The following is a 19,262-nucleotide window of genomic DNA, read 5'->3' on the forward strand; positions in this document are numbered from 1 at the left end:
GGTCCCAGGTTCGATTCCCGGCTTGGGTCACTGTCTGTGCGGAGTCTGCACATTGTCCCCGTGTGTGCGTGTGTTTCCTCCGGGTGCTCCGGTTTCCTCCCACAGTCCAAAGATGTGCAGGTTAGGTGGATTGGTCATGCTAAATTGCCCTTCGTGTCCAAAATTGCCCTTAGTGTTGGATGGGGTTACTGGGTTATGGGGATAGGGTGGAGGTGTGGGTTTGGGTAGAGTGCTCTTTCCAAGAGCCGGTGCAGACTCGATGGGCCGAATGGCCTCCTTCTGCACTATAAATTCTATTAATTCTATGACACGTAGTATCTGTTCCTTGTGTCCTTCCCTGACAGCCTATGATCCCAACTGATGCACTTCAGTTCTTGTCTGACAGCATTACCCTTCCCCCAATTGTAAACCTTGCCCTGTTGCACGCACCTATCCCTCTCCATTACTAAAGTGAAAGTCACAGAATTGTGGTCACTGTCTTCAAAATGCTTCCACACTAACAAATCTATCACATGTCCTGGTTCATTACCAAGTACCAAATCCGATATGGCCTCCCCTTTGGTCGGACAATCTACACATTGCGTTAGAAAAACTTCCTGGACACACGGCACAAACACCACCCCATCCAAACTATTTGAACTAAAGTGTTTCCACTCAATATGGAAGTGACCACAATTCCGTACATTTTAGGGTACTTTTGGATAGAGATGAGGGTAACCCTTACGTTACGGTGCTAAAGTGGGGAAAGGCAAATTACGATAACATTAGACAGGAATTGAAGAATTTGGATTGGGTGCGGCTGTTGAAGGGTAAATCAACATCAGACATTTGGGAGTTTTTCAAGCTTAAATTTATTAGGATTCAGGAAAGTAACGTCCCTGAGAGAATGAAGGGTAAGTGTGGGAAGTTTAGGGAGTCTTGGATGACAAGGGATACTGTGAATCTCGTCAAAAAGAAAAGGGAGACTTTTGTACGGTCTAAAAGGATGGGGCAGTTAAAACCCTTGAGTATAAAGAAAGCAGGAAGGTACTTCAGCGAGAAATCAGAAGGGCTGATTAAGTCCTTGGCAAGTAGGATTAAGGTGAATCCCAATGTTTTTTATTCATCTGTAAAAAGCAAGAGGGGGCCAGGGTAAGGATCGGAGCATTTAAGGATAGTGGGGGGAAATCTTGTGTGTTGTGTCAGAGGAAATGGACGAGGTACTAAATGAGTACTTTGCATCAATGTTCACCAAAGAACAGTACTTTGTGGAAGATGATTCTTGGGCAGGGTGTGTGGACAGTCTGTGTCATGTTGACATCGAAAAGGAGGTGGTTTTGGGTGTTTTAAAAGACATTAAGGTAGATGCGTCTCCTGGGCCAGATGGATTTACTGCTGAATACTGAGGGAAGCGAGGGAGGGAAATTTCTGGGGTCTTGACTGACATCTTTGTATCCTCATTGGCTACAAGTGTGATTCCAGAGTACTAGAGAATAGCTAATGTGGTACCACTTTTATGGGCCAGGGTTTAGAAAACTCCAAAGTATATCATGGAGTTCACCTGACCTACAACTATTTGTTGATTTTGGTTACGATGAGCACAAGAGCCTGCCTTTCAGGTGTTATTCAATAGTGGTCTTAGACGTTTTTAATTTAAAAAAAAAACAGTTTATTCTACAAATTTAGTTAACATCTTTATAAACACACAGTAAGAATTATTATCAACTACAAACATAAAGACACTACACAATTACAATACTCTAACTGTGAAAACGAAAACTTAAAACTGAGAGCCACAAACCAGCTGCAAACCAAAGCGAAAGTAAAACCAACTCCCAGACCCACAGCCCAGTTCCACCCATACAATGACATCACTGAAGTCATGCGATAAGACAAAAACATTTCTTGAAGGGAGACTCGCTTGACTCGCTTTTTAAGAAAGGTAGCCGGGATAATCTAGGAAACTATACGCCAGTGAACCTCACATTGGCAGTCGGTAAATTATTGGAGAGAATTCTCAGGGACAGGATTTATACCCATTTGGAAACAAATGGACTCATTAGTGATAGATAACATGATTTTGTGAAGTGGAGGTCGTGCCTCACTAACTTGATCGAGTTTTTTGAGGAGGTGACAAAGATGATTGATGGGGGGAGGGCAGTGGATGTTGTTTACATAGATCTCATTAAAATCTTTGACAAGGTGCCTTATGGCAGACTGGTACAAAAGATGAAATCACACTGGATCAGAGGTGAGGTGGTAAGGTGGACACAGAACTGACTCAGTCACAGAAGGCAGAGGGTAGCAGTAGAAGGATGTTTTTCTGAATGGAAGGTTGTGACTAGTGGTGTTCCACAGGGATCTGTGCTGGGGCCTCTATTGTTTGTAGTATACATAAACAATATGGACGAAAATGTAGCCGGTCTGATTAGTAAGATCGCGGATGACACCAAGGTTGGTAGAGTGACAGATAGTGTTGAGGATCGTCAGAGGATATAGCAGGACATAGATGGGTTGGAGACTTGGGCAGAGAAATTTCAGATGGAGTTTAATCCGGACAAATGTGAGGTAATGCATTTTGGTAGGTCTAACGTGGAGGGGAAATATACAGTAAATGGTGAAACTCTTAGGAATGTAGAGAGTCAGAGATCAGGGCGTGCAGGTACACAGGTCTTTGAAAGTGGCAACACAAGTGGACAAGATAGTCAAGAAAGCATATGGAATACTTGCCTTCATTCGACGGGGCGTTGAATATAAAAACTGGCAAGTCATGCTATAGTTGTACAGAACCTTGGTAAGGCCGCACTTGGAATACTGCACACAATTCTGGTTTCCACACTACCAGAAGGATGTGGAGGCTTTGGAGAGGGTGCAGAGGAAGTTTACCAGGATGTTTCCTGGTCTGGAGTATGTTAGCTATGCGGCGAGGGTGAAAAGACTCGGACTGTATTCATTAGAATGACGGAGGTTAAGGAGCAACCTGATAGAGGTTTGTAAGATTATGAGGGGCATGGATAGAGTGGATGGGCATGCACTCTTTCCCAGGGAGCAAAGTTTAGAGGAGATGTGCTAGGCAGGTTTTTTTACACAGAGGGTGGTGAGTATCTGGAATACATTGCCAGGGGAGGTTTTGGAAGCAGATACATTAACAGCGTTCAAATATCTCGACAAATACATAGAGGGATAGGGCACTAGGGCCAAGGGCGGTATCATGACCGGCACAGGCTTGGAGAGCCGAAGGGCTTGTTCCTGTACTGTTTTGTTCTTTGAACAGCACCAGGCAACACTGAAAAATTAGGTATCAACCTGGTGAAGCTACAATGCAGGGCTACTTGCATGCCAAACAACATAAGCAGCAAGAGAAAGACAGAGCTAAGCGATCGCACAACCATGGAATCAGATCTAAACTCTGCAGCCTTGCTACATCCAGTTATGAATGTTAGTGGACAATTGAACAACTCAATGGAGAAAAAGGCTTTACAGATATCCCTATCCTCAGTGATGGAGGAGCCCAGCACATGTGTGCAAAAGACAAGGCTGAAGCATTCGTAATTTTCTTCAGCCAGAAGTGCTGAGTGGATGATCCATCGTGGTCTCCTCCAGATTTCCCCAGCATCACAGATGCTAGCCTTCAGCCAATTCAATTCACCCCACATGATGTCACGAAACAGCTGAAGGCACTGTATACTTCCAAACCCTGACAATATTCTGACTTGTGCTCCAGAACTTGCTGTGCCCCGCACCAAAGTTTTTTCAGTACAGCTAGAACACTGGCATCTATCTGGCAATGTGGAAAATTGCGCCGGTATGTCCTGTACTCAAAAAGCAGGACAAATCCAATCATGCCAATTACCACCCTATCAGTCTTCCCTCCATCATCAGTAAAGTGATGGAAGGGCTTATCAACACTGCTCTCAAGCAGCACTTAATTTGTAATAACCTGCTCACTGATGCTCAGTTTGGATTACACCAGGCTCACTCCGCTCCTGACCTCCTTACAGCCTTAGTTCAAACGTGGACATAAGAGCTGAACTCCAGAGGTGAGGTGAGAGTGACTGCCCTTGACATCAAGGCAGCAGTTGATCGAGTATGGCATCAAGGACCGAGCAGAACTGGAGCCAATGAAAATGAGAGGGAAAATACTCCACTGGTTGGAGTCATACCCAGCACAAAGGAAGATGATTATCGTTGTGCGAGGTCAGTCAACTCTGTCCCGGGACAACACTACAGAAGTTCCTCAGGATAGTGTCCTAGGTCAAACCAGCTTCAGATGCTTCATCAATGACCTTCTTTCCAACATAAGGTCAGATGTGGGGATGTTCGCTGATGGTTAAACGATGTTCAGCACCATTCACAACTCCTCAGTTAATGAAGCAGTTCACGTGAAAATGCAGCAAGACCTGGACAGTATCCAGGCTTGGGCTCACAAATCGCAAGTAAAATATGCACCACGCAAGTGCCAGGCAATTGCCATCTCCAATAAGAGAGAAACAGACCATCACCCCATGACATTCAATGGCATTACCATCCCTGAATCCCCAGTATAAACATCCTGGGAGTTAATAATGGCCAGAAACCGAACTGGATTAGACATATAAATATTGTGGCTACAAGAGCAGGTCAGAGGCTAGCAATCCTGCAGCGAGTAACTCATCACCTGACTCCCGAAAGCCTGCCCACCACCTATAAGGCACAAGCCAAGCATATGATGGAAAAGTCCCCATTTGCCTGGATGAGTGCAGTTCCAATAACACTCGAGAAGCTCAAAACCATCCAGGACAAAGAAGTCCCACTTGATTTGCACCCCTTCCACAAACATTCACTCCTTCCACAACTGATGCACAACAGCAGTGTGTATCATCTACAAGCTGCACTGCAGAAACTTGCCAAGGATCCTTATCAGCACCTTCCAAACCCATGACCGCTACCATCTGGGAGGACAAGGGTAGTAGATACCTGGGAACACCACCTGGAAGTTCCTCTCCAAGCCACTCACCATCCTGACTTGGAAAGATATCACTGTTCTTTACTTTCGCTAGATCAAAATCCTGGAACTCCCTCCTTAATAGTACTGCTAGTGTACCTACACCACATGGACTGCAACGGTGCAAGAAGGCAACACACCACCATCTTCTCGAGGGCAATCAGAGATGGGCATTATACATTGGCCTAGCCAGCGAAGCCCACGTTTCCCAAGGAATTTTTTAAAAAGTTAACATTGTGGATGATGTACCTTTTCATACTGAGCAACATTTTACTGGAAAATGGTGGTCTAACGTCAGTTGTTAAAGCTGTCTGCTCACTTTTAAATAAATAGAGAAATGCAGCACAGAACAGGCCCTTCGGCCCACGATGTTGCGCCGAACTTTTGTCCTAGGTTAATCATAGAATTTTGGACAATTTTTCATGGCCAATCCACCCAACCTGCACATCTTTGGACTGTGGGAGGAAACCGGAGTACCCGGAGGAAACCCACGCAGTCACGGGGAGGATGTGCAGACTGCACACAGACAGCAACCCAAGTCGAAATCGAACTTGGGACCCTGGAGCTGTGAAGCAATTGTGCTATCCACAATGCTACCGTGCTGCCCTGCCCAGGGGCTGTTTAGCACACTGGGCTAAATTGCTGGCTTTGAAAGCTGGCCAGCAGCACGGTTCGATTCCCGTAACAGCCTCCCCGAACAGGCGCGGGAATGTGGCGACTAGGGGCTTTTCACAGTAACTTCATTTGAAGCCTACTCGTGACAATAAGCGATTTTCATTCATTAAGAAGTTAACCTACACTCCATTATTCTACCCTAATCCATGTACCTATCCAATAGCCGCTTGAAGGTCCCTAACGTTTCCGACTCAACTACTTCCACAGGCAGTGCATTCCATGCCCCCACTACTCTCTGGGTAAAGAACCTACCTCTGACATCCCCTCTATATCTTCCACCATTTATCTTAAATTTATGTCCCCTTGTAATGGTGTGTTCCACCCGGGGAAAAAGTCTCTGACTTTCTAGCTATTCCCCTGATCATCTTATAAACCTCTATCAAGTCGCCCCTCATCCTTCTCTGTTCTAATGAGAAAAGGCCTAGCACCCTCAACCTTTCCTCGTATGACCTACTCTCCATTCCAGGCAACATCCTGGTAAATCTCCTTTTCACCTTTTCCAAAGCTTCCACATCCTTCCTAAAATGAGGTCACCAGAACTGCACACAGTACTCCAAATGTGGCCTGACCAAGGTTTTGTACAGCTGCATCATCACTTCACGGCTCTTAAATTCAATCCCTCTGGTAATGAATGCTAGCACACCATAGGCCTTCTTCACAGCTCTATCCACTTGAGTGGCAACTTTCAAAGATCTATGAACATAGACCCCAAGATCTCTCTGCTCCTCCACATTGCCAAGAACCCTACCATTAACCCTGTATTCCGCATTCATATTTGTCCTTCCAAAATGGACAACCTCACACTTGTCAGGGTTAAACTCCATCTGCCACTTCTCAGCCCAGCTCTGCATTCTATCTATGTCTCTTTGAAGCCGACAACAGCCCTCCTCACTATCCACAACTCCACCAATCTTTGTATCATCTGCAAATTTACTGACCCACCCTTCAACTCCCTCATCCAAGTCGTTAATGAAAATCACAAACAGCAGAGGACCCAGAACTGATCCCTGCGGTACGCCACTGATAACTGGGCTCCAGGCTGAATATTTGCCATCCACCACCACTCTCTGTCTTCTATCAGTTAGCCAGTTTGTTATCCAACTGGCCAAATTTCCCACTATCCCATGCCTCCTTACTTTCTGCATAAGCCTACCATGGGGAACCTTATCAAATGCGTTACTAAAATCCATGTACACTACATCCACTGCTTTACCTTCATCCACATGCTTGGTCACCTCCTCAAAGAAGTCAATAAGACTTGTAAGGCAAGACCTACCCCTCACAAATCCGTGCTGACTATCCCTAATCAAGCAATGCCTTTCCAGATGCTCAGAAATCCTATCCCTCAGTACCCTTTCCATTACTTTGCCTACCACCGAAGTAAGACTAACTGGCCTGTAATTCCCAGGGTTATCCCTATTCCCTTTTTTGAACAGGGGCACGACATTCGCCACTCTCCAATCCTCTGGTACCACCCCTGTTGACAGCGAGGACGAAAAGATCATTGCCAACGGCTCTGCAATTTCATTTCTTGCTTCCCATAGAATCCTTGGATATATCCCGTCAGGCCCGGGGGACTTGTCTATCCTCAAGTTTTTCAAAACGCGCAACACATCTTCCTTCCTGACAAGTATCTCCTCAAGCTTATCAGTCTGCTTCACGCTGTCCTCTCCAACAATATGGCCCCTCTCGTTTGTAAATACTGAAGGAAAATACTTGTTCAAGACCTCTCCTATCTCTTCAGACTCAATACACAATCTCCCGCTATTGTCCTTAATCGGACCTACCCTCGCTCTAGTCATTCTCATATTTCTCACATGTATAAAAGACCTTGGGGTTTTCCTTGATCCTACCCGCCAAAGATTTTTCATGCCCTCTCTTAGCTCTCCTAATCCCTTTCTTCAGTTCCCTCCTGGCTATCTTGTATCCCTCCAGCGCCCTGTCTGAAACTTGTTTCTTCAGCCTTACATAAGTTCCACATTTCACTTGTGTCCTTCCCTGACAGCCTATGTTCCTAACTTCTGCACTTCAATTCTTGTCTGACAGCATTGTATTTACCCTTCCCCCAATTATAAACCTTGCCCTGTTGCACGCACCTATCCCTCTCCATAACTAAAGTGAAAGTCACAGAATTGTGGTCACTACCTCCAAAATGCTCCCCCACTAACAAATTTATCACTGCCCTGGTTCGTTACCAAGTACTAAATCCAATATGGCCTCCCCTCTGGTCGGACAATCTACATACTGTGTTAGAAAAGCTTCCTGGACACACTGCACAAACACTACCCCATCCAAACTATTTGATCTAAAGAGTTTCCACTCAATGTTTGGGAAGTTGAAGTCACCCATGACTACTACCCTGTGACTTCTGCACCTTTCCAAAATCTGTTTCCCAATCTGTTCCTCCACATCTCTGCTGCTATTAGGGGGCTTATAGAAAACTCCCAACAAGGTGACTGCTCCTTTCCTATTTCTGACTTCAACCCATACTACCTCAGTAGGCAGATCCTCTTCGAACTACCTTTCTGCAGCTGTTATACTATCTCTAATTAACAATGCAATCCCCCCCCCCCCACCACCTCTTTTACCATCCTCCCTAATCTTGTTGAAACATCTATAACCAGGGACCTCCAACAACCATTTCTGCCCCTCTTCTATCCAAGTTTCCGTGATGGCCACCACATCGTAGTCCCAAGTACCGATCCATGCCTTAAGTTCACCCACCTTTTGTATTACATTTCTCTAGAGCAGAGACATCTGTTAATTTGGTTCATTTTTGCAGTGTAAAGATATATCATGAGACATAAATATAACACGTTGATCTTGGCACTTATTGAAAATTCTTCTATTTTATTTATTTATTTTTAAAAATAAATTTAGATTACCCAATTCATTTTTTCCAATTAAGGGGCAATTTAGCATGGCCAATCCACCTAGCCTGCACATCTTTGGGTTGTGGGGGCGAAACCCACGCAAACACGGGGAGAATGTGCAAACTCCACATGGACAGTGACCCAGAGCCGGGATCAAACCTGGGACCTCGGCACCGTGAGGCAACAGGGCTAACCCACTGCGCCACCATGCTGCCCCTTCTATATTTTAAATGTGACCACCAATTATTTGAAAAATGGGTATGAAGTGTCAAAGGCTTGAGAAAACGATTATGCCGTCTGATCTCGAAAGGAAAGTTAGTAATTTACTACCGAGGCAGTTAATTTTTTAAATATATATGTTTTTGATTATATACGTGAGCTGTACTTAGATATATACAGAGCATAACTTCAAAGTTTGTAGATGGCAAAATTCAGAAATGTAGCAAACAGACTTCAGAAGCGCAAAAACAGTCTGGTGAAATGGGCAAGCGCATGGCAGATGCAATTTCACAGAGAAGCATGATGTGATGCATTTGGAAGAGCTGGGACCTCAGCAGTGAGTTACAAAAATGTCTTAGTCTTTGTGCTCTCTGCCTCTGAGGTTATTTTTTTAAACAGCATTCACAACTTGTCCTGACACCTTCAAAGATTAGAATACATGCATCCCTAGATTTCCTTGTTCCTCTACCCTTCTAACATTGATTTGTATTTCCTCTCCACATAATGCATAACTTATTATAAATTGTGCCTGCTTTGTTTCTGTCTTTAAATTATATTTGCCACGTGTCTGTCTTTATCCCCTTGAAGTCTGTTGCTATCCTCCACACTGGATAAAAGCAACTTGCTGTGGATGCTGGAAACTTTGACAAAGCGTCATCTGTACTCGAAACGTTAGCTCTTTTCTCTCCCTACAGATGCTGCCAGACCTGCTAGATTTTCCAGCATTTTCTCTTCAGTTTCACTATCCTCCTCACTGTTTACTACATTTCCACATTTTTGTGTTGGTTGCAAACTTCAAATTTTGCTACAAAATCGTGGCTGTTGTACCCAATTCTTGGCAGCACAGAGAAGGGGACCATGTCAAATGGTATTGAGGATATGGGGCTGGATTCTCTGATTCTGGGACAATGTCCCCATGCCGGCGTGGGAACGGTGGCATGACGTAAAACGGCCACCAATTCCCCATTTTGCTGTGGGCTAGCATGCCGGCAGCATACAGCACCCGGCTCTAGCTGCCGATACGGCCGGAGAATTTCCAGGTCCTTGGCTGCGAATGTGCACGGCGGTGGCCTACAGCGACCGCGCCGTGCTACATGGCGGAAGCTGCTCACAGACCCGGCCCGCAAAATAGTGCCTCCCCCTTGGGTGGCTCGCCCCCTGGACCCCTCCCACCCACAGTGCCTCCAGCCCCTAATAAAGTCATCCCTGCCCGTGTTCATCCCTCCCCCAACTGTGGCGGCGCTGAACTGAGTCTGCAGCCGCCACACCGAGTTCCCAACGGATGCGACCACACGCGACCGACGCCGACGGGAACCTGGCTGGTCGGGGGCAGAGCATCAGGGGTGGGCCTCCGGGAATGTCCTGGCGCTGTCCATACGTGGCACGCCTTACTCTTCGAGTATGCCGCTTTGGAGGGGGCAAAAGCGAAGCCACCCCCAATTTGGTCAGGAACTTGTGATTCTCCGGCCGATCGCCGAACGCCATTTCGGCATCATCGACTGGAGAATCCAGCCCATGGAATTTCATGATGTGGAGGGACCAGAGAAGCTGGTCGTCTTAAAGCAGAAGAAATAAAAAGAAGACTTAACAGATGCATACAAAATCATGGAATAAGGAATAATTGTTTCCACTGGCAGAAAGATCGGTAACCAAAAGGGCACGACTTTAAGCTAGTTGGAAAAGAACAATAATAATAATCTTTATTAGTGTCACAAGTAGATTTACATTAACACTGCAATGAAGTAACTGTGAAAGTCCCCTAATTGCCACACTACGTCATATGTACGGGTACACTGAGGGAGAATTCAGAATGTCCAATTCACCCAGAAAACACGTCATTCAGGACTTGTGGGAGGAAACTAGGGCATCCGGAGGAAACCAACGCAGACACAGAGAATATTAATTTTTCTTTATGCAGCATGCTGTTATGATCTGGAATGCAGTGTCTTGAAGGATTATGGTATCAATTTCAGTAATAGCTTTCAAAAGAGAATGCAATAAATTCTTGAAGAATGATTAAGTTGCAGGGCTTTGGGGAAAACGACAGGGGAATGGGATTAATTGGATAACCTTACAAGGAACCAGCACGGACATGATGCGCTAATTCAGTGCTGCATCAAATTATTTAATATTGAGTTATTTTTTAGGTGAATGTGTAGCATTGAGTTAGGTATTGTTCTTCCGTCTGTAAGACCGCTGTTGAAATACAGCTGAGTTCATTATTCAAGTGAAAATTCCCCTTTATTCTGGTTAGGTACTACACCCGGTTTAGTATATCGGTATTCATTTTACAGTAACATTAAATTGTCTTAAAACTTGCAGCCATTCTGATTTTCTCTTGTTCAGAGAGGAACAAAGAATTGAATAGCCCATCCAATCCCTTGAGCCTGTTCCACCATATAAATCAACCATACAATTGTATCAGAACTGCTTAACTTCATAACTTTTAATTGGCAAACAAAAATCTCTCGATCTTCAGCTTAAAATTCTTAATTGATTGAGCACCACTGTTTTTGTGGGTGACAGTTCCACATTTCTACCGCCCTTTGTTTGAAGTGTTTTCCTAACTTCAAATTGCCCAGGCTGACTTTAAGCCTGTATTTACTTGTGACTCCTCACCAGCTGAAAAACTTTCTCTCTATCTACCCTATCTATTCCTTTCAAATGCCCAAAACTGCAATTTGCAATTACCCATTAAATAACCTTCTATATTGTCCGGTGTACAACTCTGCTTTCCGTAATGTCGCCCTATAATGTAACCCTGGAATTCTGGTGACTGGCTATTTCACAGTAACTTCATTGCAGTGTTAATGTAAGCCTACTTGTGACACCAATAAAGATTATTATCTTTTGCTGTTCTTTGGTTGGGAAAGGCAGCAACAAGGTAAACTTGAAGAAAAAATACTGTCAGACTTCATTTAGAGACTAACATCAGCTGATGCTCTGCATTATTTTTATTTTAGTAATTAGTCGCCTCTTTAAAGTCTCTTTCCGCAACTGAAAATCTTGATCGGTAGACTGCTCACAGGTTACAGGCATTTTTAAAAAAAACTACACCTGAGATGAGAGTTCTGATTGCTGATTCTCTCTTCACTTTGAGCACTTATCTTAACCAGCGCATCTTGGAGAATAGTCAAGTTCTGAAATTCACCATTTCTTTCCGATGCTATGATGCACCAGTGCACTATTCTGATCTATTTAAAATTATTTAATGTTATGTGAGCATTGTTGTCTATCTCTAATTGCCCTTGGGCAGGTGCACTGCAAGTTTCCAATTTAAGAATTGATTGCAATAGATTCAAGCAGTTTTTCCCCAAGTATATATCGGTAATAAAACAATTGAATTTTAAAATGTTATCGCATTTACTTGTAAAGTATTTTAGCTGACATTGTTCATGATTCTCTCTCCTCAGGTTCTACCTCTCCGTCATATCTGCTGTCATCACCCTTTTCAAAAAAAAAAGTTTTAATTCCCTCTGTCGTTGTAAACCTGTACCCCATCTCCAACATCCCTTTCCTCTCCAAAGTCCTTGAATGTGCTGTTGCTTTCCAAATTCATGCTCATCTTTTCTCAAACTCCATGTTCGAATCCCTCGATCAGACTTGCATCACACCAGTATACTGAAACAACTCTTATCAAAGTCCAAATAACATACTAAGTCACTGTGACAAATGCAGACCATCTCCCCTTGTCTTTCTCAACCTGTCTGCAACCTGTGATACAGTTGATTGCACCTCCATACCTCACCATTATCTAGCTTGTTCCATTCTTATCTATCTATTCAAAGCCAGAGAATGGCCATCACTGGTTTCTCTTCCCATCCCTGCAGTTACCCGTTGCGACTTCACATATTTATTCTTGGTCTCTTTCTATTTATCATCTACATGCTGGTGACATTGGTAAACACAGTATTGTTTCCCACATGTTTGCTGGTGACACCCAGCTTTACCTCACCACCACCTATCTCAACTTGTCCACGATCTATTAATTATCAAAGAGTTTGTCCGACACGCATCACAGGACCAGCAGAACTTTCCTCTGACTAATAAATAGGAACACAAAATCAAAATTTTCTTTGCTTCCCACCAGCGACTCCACGCTCAAGCCTCATACTCAATGCCTCTCCCAGATAACTGTCTAAAGCTGAACCATGCTGTTCAAATTTTTAGTGTCACATTTGACCACTGAGTGAGCTTTTAACCATGTATCTGCGCCGTCACTAAGACTATCTGTTTCTAACTCTGTAACATCAACCGATTCATTTCCCATAAGAACTTAAGAAATGGGAACAGGAGTAGGCCATTCAGCCCTTCTAGCCTGCTCTGTCATTTAATAAGAGCATGGCTAATCTATCACCATGTCCACTTTCCTGTCTTTTCTCTGTAACCTTTAATTCCCTTACTGATTAAAATCGGTAAGAAGTCTTACAACACCAGGTTAAAGTCCAACATGTTTGTTTCAAACACTAGCTTTCGGAGCACTGCTCCTTTCTCGGGTGAATGAAGAGATATAGAACATAGAACAGTACAGCACAGAACAGGCCCTTCGGCCCTCGATGTTGTGCCGAGCCATGATCACCCTACTCAAACCCACGTATCCACCCTATACCCGTAACCCAACAACCCCCCCCTTAACCTTACTTTTTAGAACACTACGGGCAATTTAGCATGGTCAATCCACCTAACCCGCACATCTTTGGACTGTGGGAGGAAACCGGAGCACCCGGAGGAAACCCACGCACACACGGGGAGGACGTGCAGACTCCACACAGACAGTGACCCAGCCAGGTATATAGACAAATTCAAAGATGCCAGACAGTGCTTAGAATGTGAGCATTCGCAGGTAATTGAATCTTTACAGATCCAGAGATAGGGGTAATCTCAGGTTAAAGAGATATAAATTGTCTCAAGCCAGGGCATATGGTAGGATTTCGCAAGCCCAGGCCAGATGGTGGGCGATGAATGTAATGCGACATGAATCCCAGGTCTCGGTTGAGGCCGCACTCATGTGTGCGGAAGTGGGAAGCTCATGTGTACGAGCAGAAACTTATAGCCAAGTTCCGCACACATGAGTGTGGCCTTAACCAGGCCCTGGGATTCATGTTGCATTACATTCATCCCCCACCATCTGGCCTGGGCTTGCAAAATCCTACCAACTGTCCTAGCTTGAGACAATTCACACCTCTTTAACCTGGGGTTACCCCTGTCTCTGGATCTGTAAAGATTCAATTACCTGCGAATGCTCGCATTCTAAGCATTGTCTGGCATCTTTGAATTTGTCTATATATATGTTTCTGGAACATACCTCTTCATTCACCTGAGGAAGGAGCAGTGCTCCGAAAGCAAGTGTTTGAAACAAACATTTTGGACTTTAACCTGGTGTTGTAAGACTTCTTACTGTGCTCACCCCAGTCCAACGCCGGTATCGCCACATGATGATTAAAAATATATCAATCTCAGCTTTGCAAATGTTCAAGGACTTGGCCTCCACAGTTTCCTGGGGTAAAGAATTGCAAAGGTTCACCACTCTGAGAGAAGAAATTCTTCCTCAAATCTGTCTTAAATGGGCACCCCTTATTCTGGAACAAGCCCTCTGGTCCTACACTCTCCTTTGAGTGGAAACATTCTCCCAACGTTTACACTGTTTAACCTCTTCAGAATCATATATGTTTCAATCACATCACCTCTCATTCTGAGCTCGAAGGAATACAGACCCAATCTGTTTAATCTTTCCTCATGTGACAATCCTTCCATACCTAGGATCATCCTTGTAAACCTCCTCTATACTGCCTCCAATGATAGGAGAGGGCAGCAGGGTGGCACAGTGGTTAGCACTGTTGCAGCACAGCGCCAGAGACCCGATTCATTTCTCACTCTGTGTGGGAAGTTTGCACTTTCTCCCCATGTCTGTGTGGCTTTTCTCCTGGTGCTCCAGTTTCCTCCCACATTCCAAAGATGTGCACGTTAAGTGGACTAGCCATGCTAAATTGCTCCCCTGTATCCAAAAGGTTAGGTGAGGTTACAGAGATGGGTGTGGGCCCAGGTAGGGTGCTCTTTCGGAGGGTCGGTGCAGACTCGATGAGACAAATGGCATCCTTCTGCACTGTAGAGATTCTATGATTCAAAACGGTGTACACTATTCTAAATGTGGCCTCATTAGTACCGTCTACAGCTGCAGAAACACCTCTTTACTTTCATGCTTCATCCCCCTTGAAATAAAAGTCAGCATTCCATTTGCCTTCCCTTTTACCTTCTGAACTTGTATGCTCGCTCTCTGGATTTCATGAACAAGGACCCCCAAGTCCCTTGGTGATACAGCTTTCTGCAGACTCTCTTCATTTGGATAATGATCCACCTTCTCATTCTTTCTTCCAAAATGAACAACCTCACATTTTCCCACATTGAATTCCATTTGTCAATTTTCTGCCCATTCATTTAATCTGTCATTATCTCTCGAAGCTATCATATCCTCCTTACAGCTTACTTTCTCTCCCATCTTTGTATCATCCGCAAATCTGGCCACAGTACACTCTGTTCCTTCCTCCAAATCATTAATATGTATTGTGAGGAGCTGAGGTGCCAACACTGACCCCTGTGACACTCCACTGTTTACTGTTCTCCAACCTAAGAAAGACCTTTTTATCACTACTTGCTGCTTCCTTTTAGCTATACAATCTAGTAACCATTCCAGAATTCTACCCCCCAACACCATGACCTCCTATCTTGCATAGTAGTCTTTTATATGGCACCTTCTCAAATACCTTTTGAAAATCCAAACATACAACATCAACTGGTTCTCCACTTATCTACTCTAGTTGGAATCTCCTCCAAAGTACTCTAGTAAATTTGTCAGTCACGTTTTCCCCTTCATGAAACCCTGCTAACTCTGCTCGATCAAATGCACTGCTATTCTCTCAATAAATTCTAATATCTTTCCTGGATATTAGGCATGCATATCTTTGTTGTCTCCAGGCTTGATTATTCGTATGCACTCTAGCTTTCTCACTTTCTCCCCTCCATAAACTTGACTGGATTAGAAACTCTGTGACCTGTGTCATAACTCGTTCTAGATCCCATTAACCTATCACCCCTATGTTTGTTGATTTACGCTGGGTCCCAGTTATACAACACCTTAATTTTAAAATTTGCATCCTTGCTTTTGAATCTCCCTGCTTTGTCTGTCTCTCCCTATCTCTAATCTCTTCCAGCAGTACAACCCTCCAATACCTGTGCTCTTCTAAATCTAGCTTTTTGAGGATTGCTGATTTTAATCACACTACAATTGGTGCTCACTCCTTTTGCTGCACTGGCCCTAAACTGTGCAATTCCCATCCTATATCTCTCTGTCTCTACCTTTTTTTCCTCTTTTAACACATTCCTTAAAACTTACCAAGATTTGCCATCAACCTTAATATTTCCTTAAGTGACTCGGTTTTATATTTTGTTTTATAATGTCTCTTTGAAGTGCCTTGGGTTTTGTCACATTAAAGGAATATTATTGTAGTTTGTAGAGCATTGATGCTGAAAGATATAGTACTGGTATTAGGTGCAGCAAAGCAAACTGTGAAACTAGGCTGAATTCTTTTTCCTCTTTTTAAGTTGATGACTTCAACGAGGAGTCATCCTTTTATGAAATTCTTCCTTGCTGTGCACGATTTCGCTGCAATGACCTGATTAATGAGGGACAGTGGCATCACCTGGTGCTTGTGATGAGTAAAGGCATGCTAAAGAACAGCACTGCTACGCTATATGTGGATGGTCAGCACGTTAACACAGTAAAGGTATGGTGTTCTATGGATCTCATGACTAAAATTGCAATTACAAAACCAATTTAATTGCAGAAGCATTTTTTTTAACCAACATCAGTTTTTGGTTCATATAATCTACGACTAAAGATCAATCTGTGTTATCTTTAAATTGATTTTTTAAAAATATTTTCATTGAGGCTTTTGTATGCATATTAAACATAAATCAACACAAGTAAGAACAATCAGAAACCTCATAATAAATAAATAACTATCCATACTATCCCTGCCGTTCCCCTCCGCCTATCCTGCCTTCCCCATTTTAACCCCCTTATCTCTCAACTCCCCCATCCCACCCCACCCCACTGACACCTCAATTCTCCTTGAAAAAATGGATGAATGGCTTCCATCTCCAAGAAAACCCATCAATTGACCCCCTTAAGGTGAGCTTAATTTTCTCCAACCTTAGGAACTTCACCACGGCGTTCACTCATGCCCCCAGCTTCAGCGGCTCCGGGTCCCTCCACTCCAGCAAAACTCGGCTCCAGTCTACCAGGGAGGCAAAGGCCAAAAGATTGGCCTCTCTTGCCCCTTGGACTCCCAGATCTTCTAACACCAAATATGGCCACTTCTGGATTTGGGGCCATGTTCACCTTTGGCACCTCGGACATTCTGTCTGCGAACCCCTGGCAGAACCACTTCAGTTTTGCACATGCCCAAAACATGTGGACATGCTTCGTAGGCCTCCCCACGTACCGCCCACACCTGTCCTCCACCCCCTCAAAGAACCTGCTCATCCTGGCCACTGTCATATGCACTCTATGAGCTACCTTAAACTGGATAAGGCCTTGTGCACGACGAGGATGCCTTCGCCCTCCTCAGAGCCTCCTCCCACAACCCAGCCCCCATTTCCCTCCCCAGTTCCTTCTCCCATTTCCGCCAGACTTCTCCTTTCAGGGCTCCCTCCCGGTCGATTAACTCCTTGTAAATCTCGGACACCTGGCCCTCCCCCCACTCCGTCCTTCGACACGACACCTGCTTCTTCACATAATCCCGCAACTGTAAGTACAGAGCCCATTCCCACTGGGCAGCTCATATTCCTCCTCCAGGTCCTCTAAACTTGAAAAGTTCCCCCTCACTAACAGGTCGCCAAACCATTCGATCCCTGCCCATTTTCACCCCGAAATCCCACAGCCAAACCCCCCCCCCCCCCCAGTGCAAATCTATGATTACCACAAATCGGTGCCATACTGAGGTACCTTCCAACCTCAAATGCTGCCGTCACTGTCACCACACCCGCAGGGCCGCCGCCACCACAGGGCTTGTGGAGCATTTGGCTGGTGAGAACAGCAGAGGCGCCGTCAACAATGCCCCAAAACCCGTACCCCTGCAAGATTCCAACTGCAACCCACCCCTCCCCCACTACCCACCTCCTCACCATAACAATATTCACTACGAATAATAATTCATGTTTGGCAAGTCCAGCTGACCCACACCCCTGCTCCAACAGCACTTTCTCCACCCATGAGGATTTCCCCGCCCACACAAACCCCAAGATCAAAGCATTAACTTTCCTCAGAAGTGATTTTGGAATGAAGATTGGGAGGTTCTGATAAACAAAGAAACGCCTTGTCTGCACCATCATTTTCGCTGTCTGCCCCAGTCCCGGCAGTGACAGCGGCAGCACATCCCACCTCTTGAAATCCCCTAACCACGCCAGATTCAATTTCTGCAGCTGTTCCCATTCCTGTGCCACCTGGATGCCCAAATACCTGAAACTCGCCCCCACCACCTCAAATGGCAGCTCGCCCAAACTCCTCTCCTGCTCCCTGGCTTCGATCGGGAAAACCTCACTCTTCCCCATGTTTTGCTTGTATCCAGAAAACCAGCCAAATTCCTCTAAAATACTCATTACTCCACCGATGCCTCCCAGTGGGTCCAAGATATAAAGCAACGGGTCGTCCACAGAAAGCGAGACCCTGTGATCGACCCTCCATCTCCAACGTCTTGAAGCTCTAAGCGCCATGGCCAATGGCTTTATTGTCAAGGCAAAAAGCAACTGGAAGAGTGGGTACCCCTGCCTTTTCCCACCGTGTCACACTAAGCACCGCAAGCACACCCGATTCGACCATAGGCTCGTTACTGGCGCCCTATGCAACAATCGCACCCAGTCCACAAACTCCTACCCGAACTGTCCAACACTTCCCACAAGTACTCCCATTCCACCCGATCGAACGCCTTCTCTGCATCCATTGCAACCTCCACATCCTGTCCCTCCAGGGGCATCATCAACACATTCAGTAATCTCCTGACGTTCGCCGACAGTTGTCTCCTATTTATGAACCCCGTCTGGTCCTCTCCTATCACCCCCGGCACATTGTCCTCCATTCGAGAGGCCAAGATCTTGCCAACAATTTGGGGTCCACATTTCCTTAACATTAGGGACATGGACGCCTGTGATAATGTAAGGGGGAGCTCCCCCTTATCCCTCGCCTCATTATATGCCCTTACCAGCAGCAACTCCTAATCCCCATAAGCTACTTATAAAATTCTACAGGAAACCCATCTGGGACCTTCCCTGCCTGCCTAGCCCCCATGCCCTCCATCACCTCCACTGGTCCAATGGGGCCCGCAGTCCCTCCTTCACCTTGGGGGAACTTCAACCTGTCGAGGAATCACTGTATTCCACCCCCCTCCCCCTGGTCAGGGGTTCCAATTCGTAGAGCCTCTTATAAAACTCCTTGAAAACCCCATTGATCCCCACCGGGTGCCACTCTTCCCTTCCAG

At 45.1% G+C, this 19,262-nt stretch overlaps 1 protein-coding gene across 2 annotated transcripts in view; it reads left to right on the top strand.

The window, feature by feature from the left end:
- The window catches only part of wdfy3 (WD repeat and FYVE domain containing 3), a 490,874-nt gene that overhangs the window by 262,176 nt on the left and 209,436 nt on the right, over positions 1 to 19,262 (top strand). For both annotated transcript variants that reach the window (XM_038791772.1, XM_038791773.1), the window contains one exon: positions 16,330 to 16,511. In XM_038791772.1, the coding sequence (XP_038647700.1) occupies positions 16,330 to 16,511 (182 nt within the window). The remainder of the gene's footprint in view (positions 1 to 16,329; positions 16,512 to 19,262) is intronic.

The sequence above is a fragment of the Scyliorhinus canicula genome, chromosome 3, assembly GCF_902713615.1.
Source record: "Scyliorhinus canicula chromosome 3, sScyCan1.1, whole genome shotgun sequence".
Classification (NCBI taxonomy): Eukaryota; Metazoa; Chordata; class Chondrichthyes; order Carcharhiniformes; family Scyliorhinidae; genus Scyliorhinus; species Scyliorhinus canicula.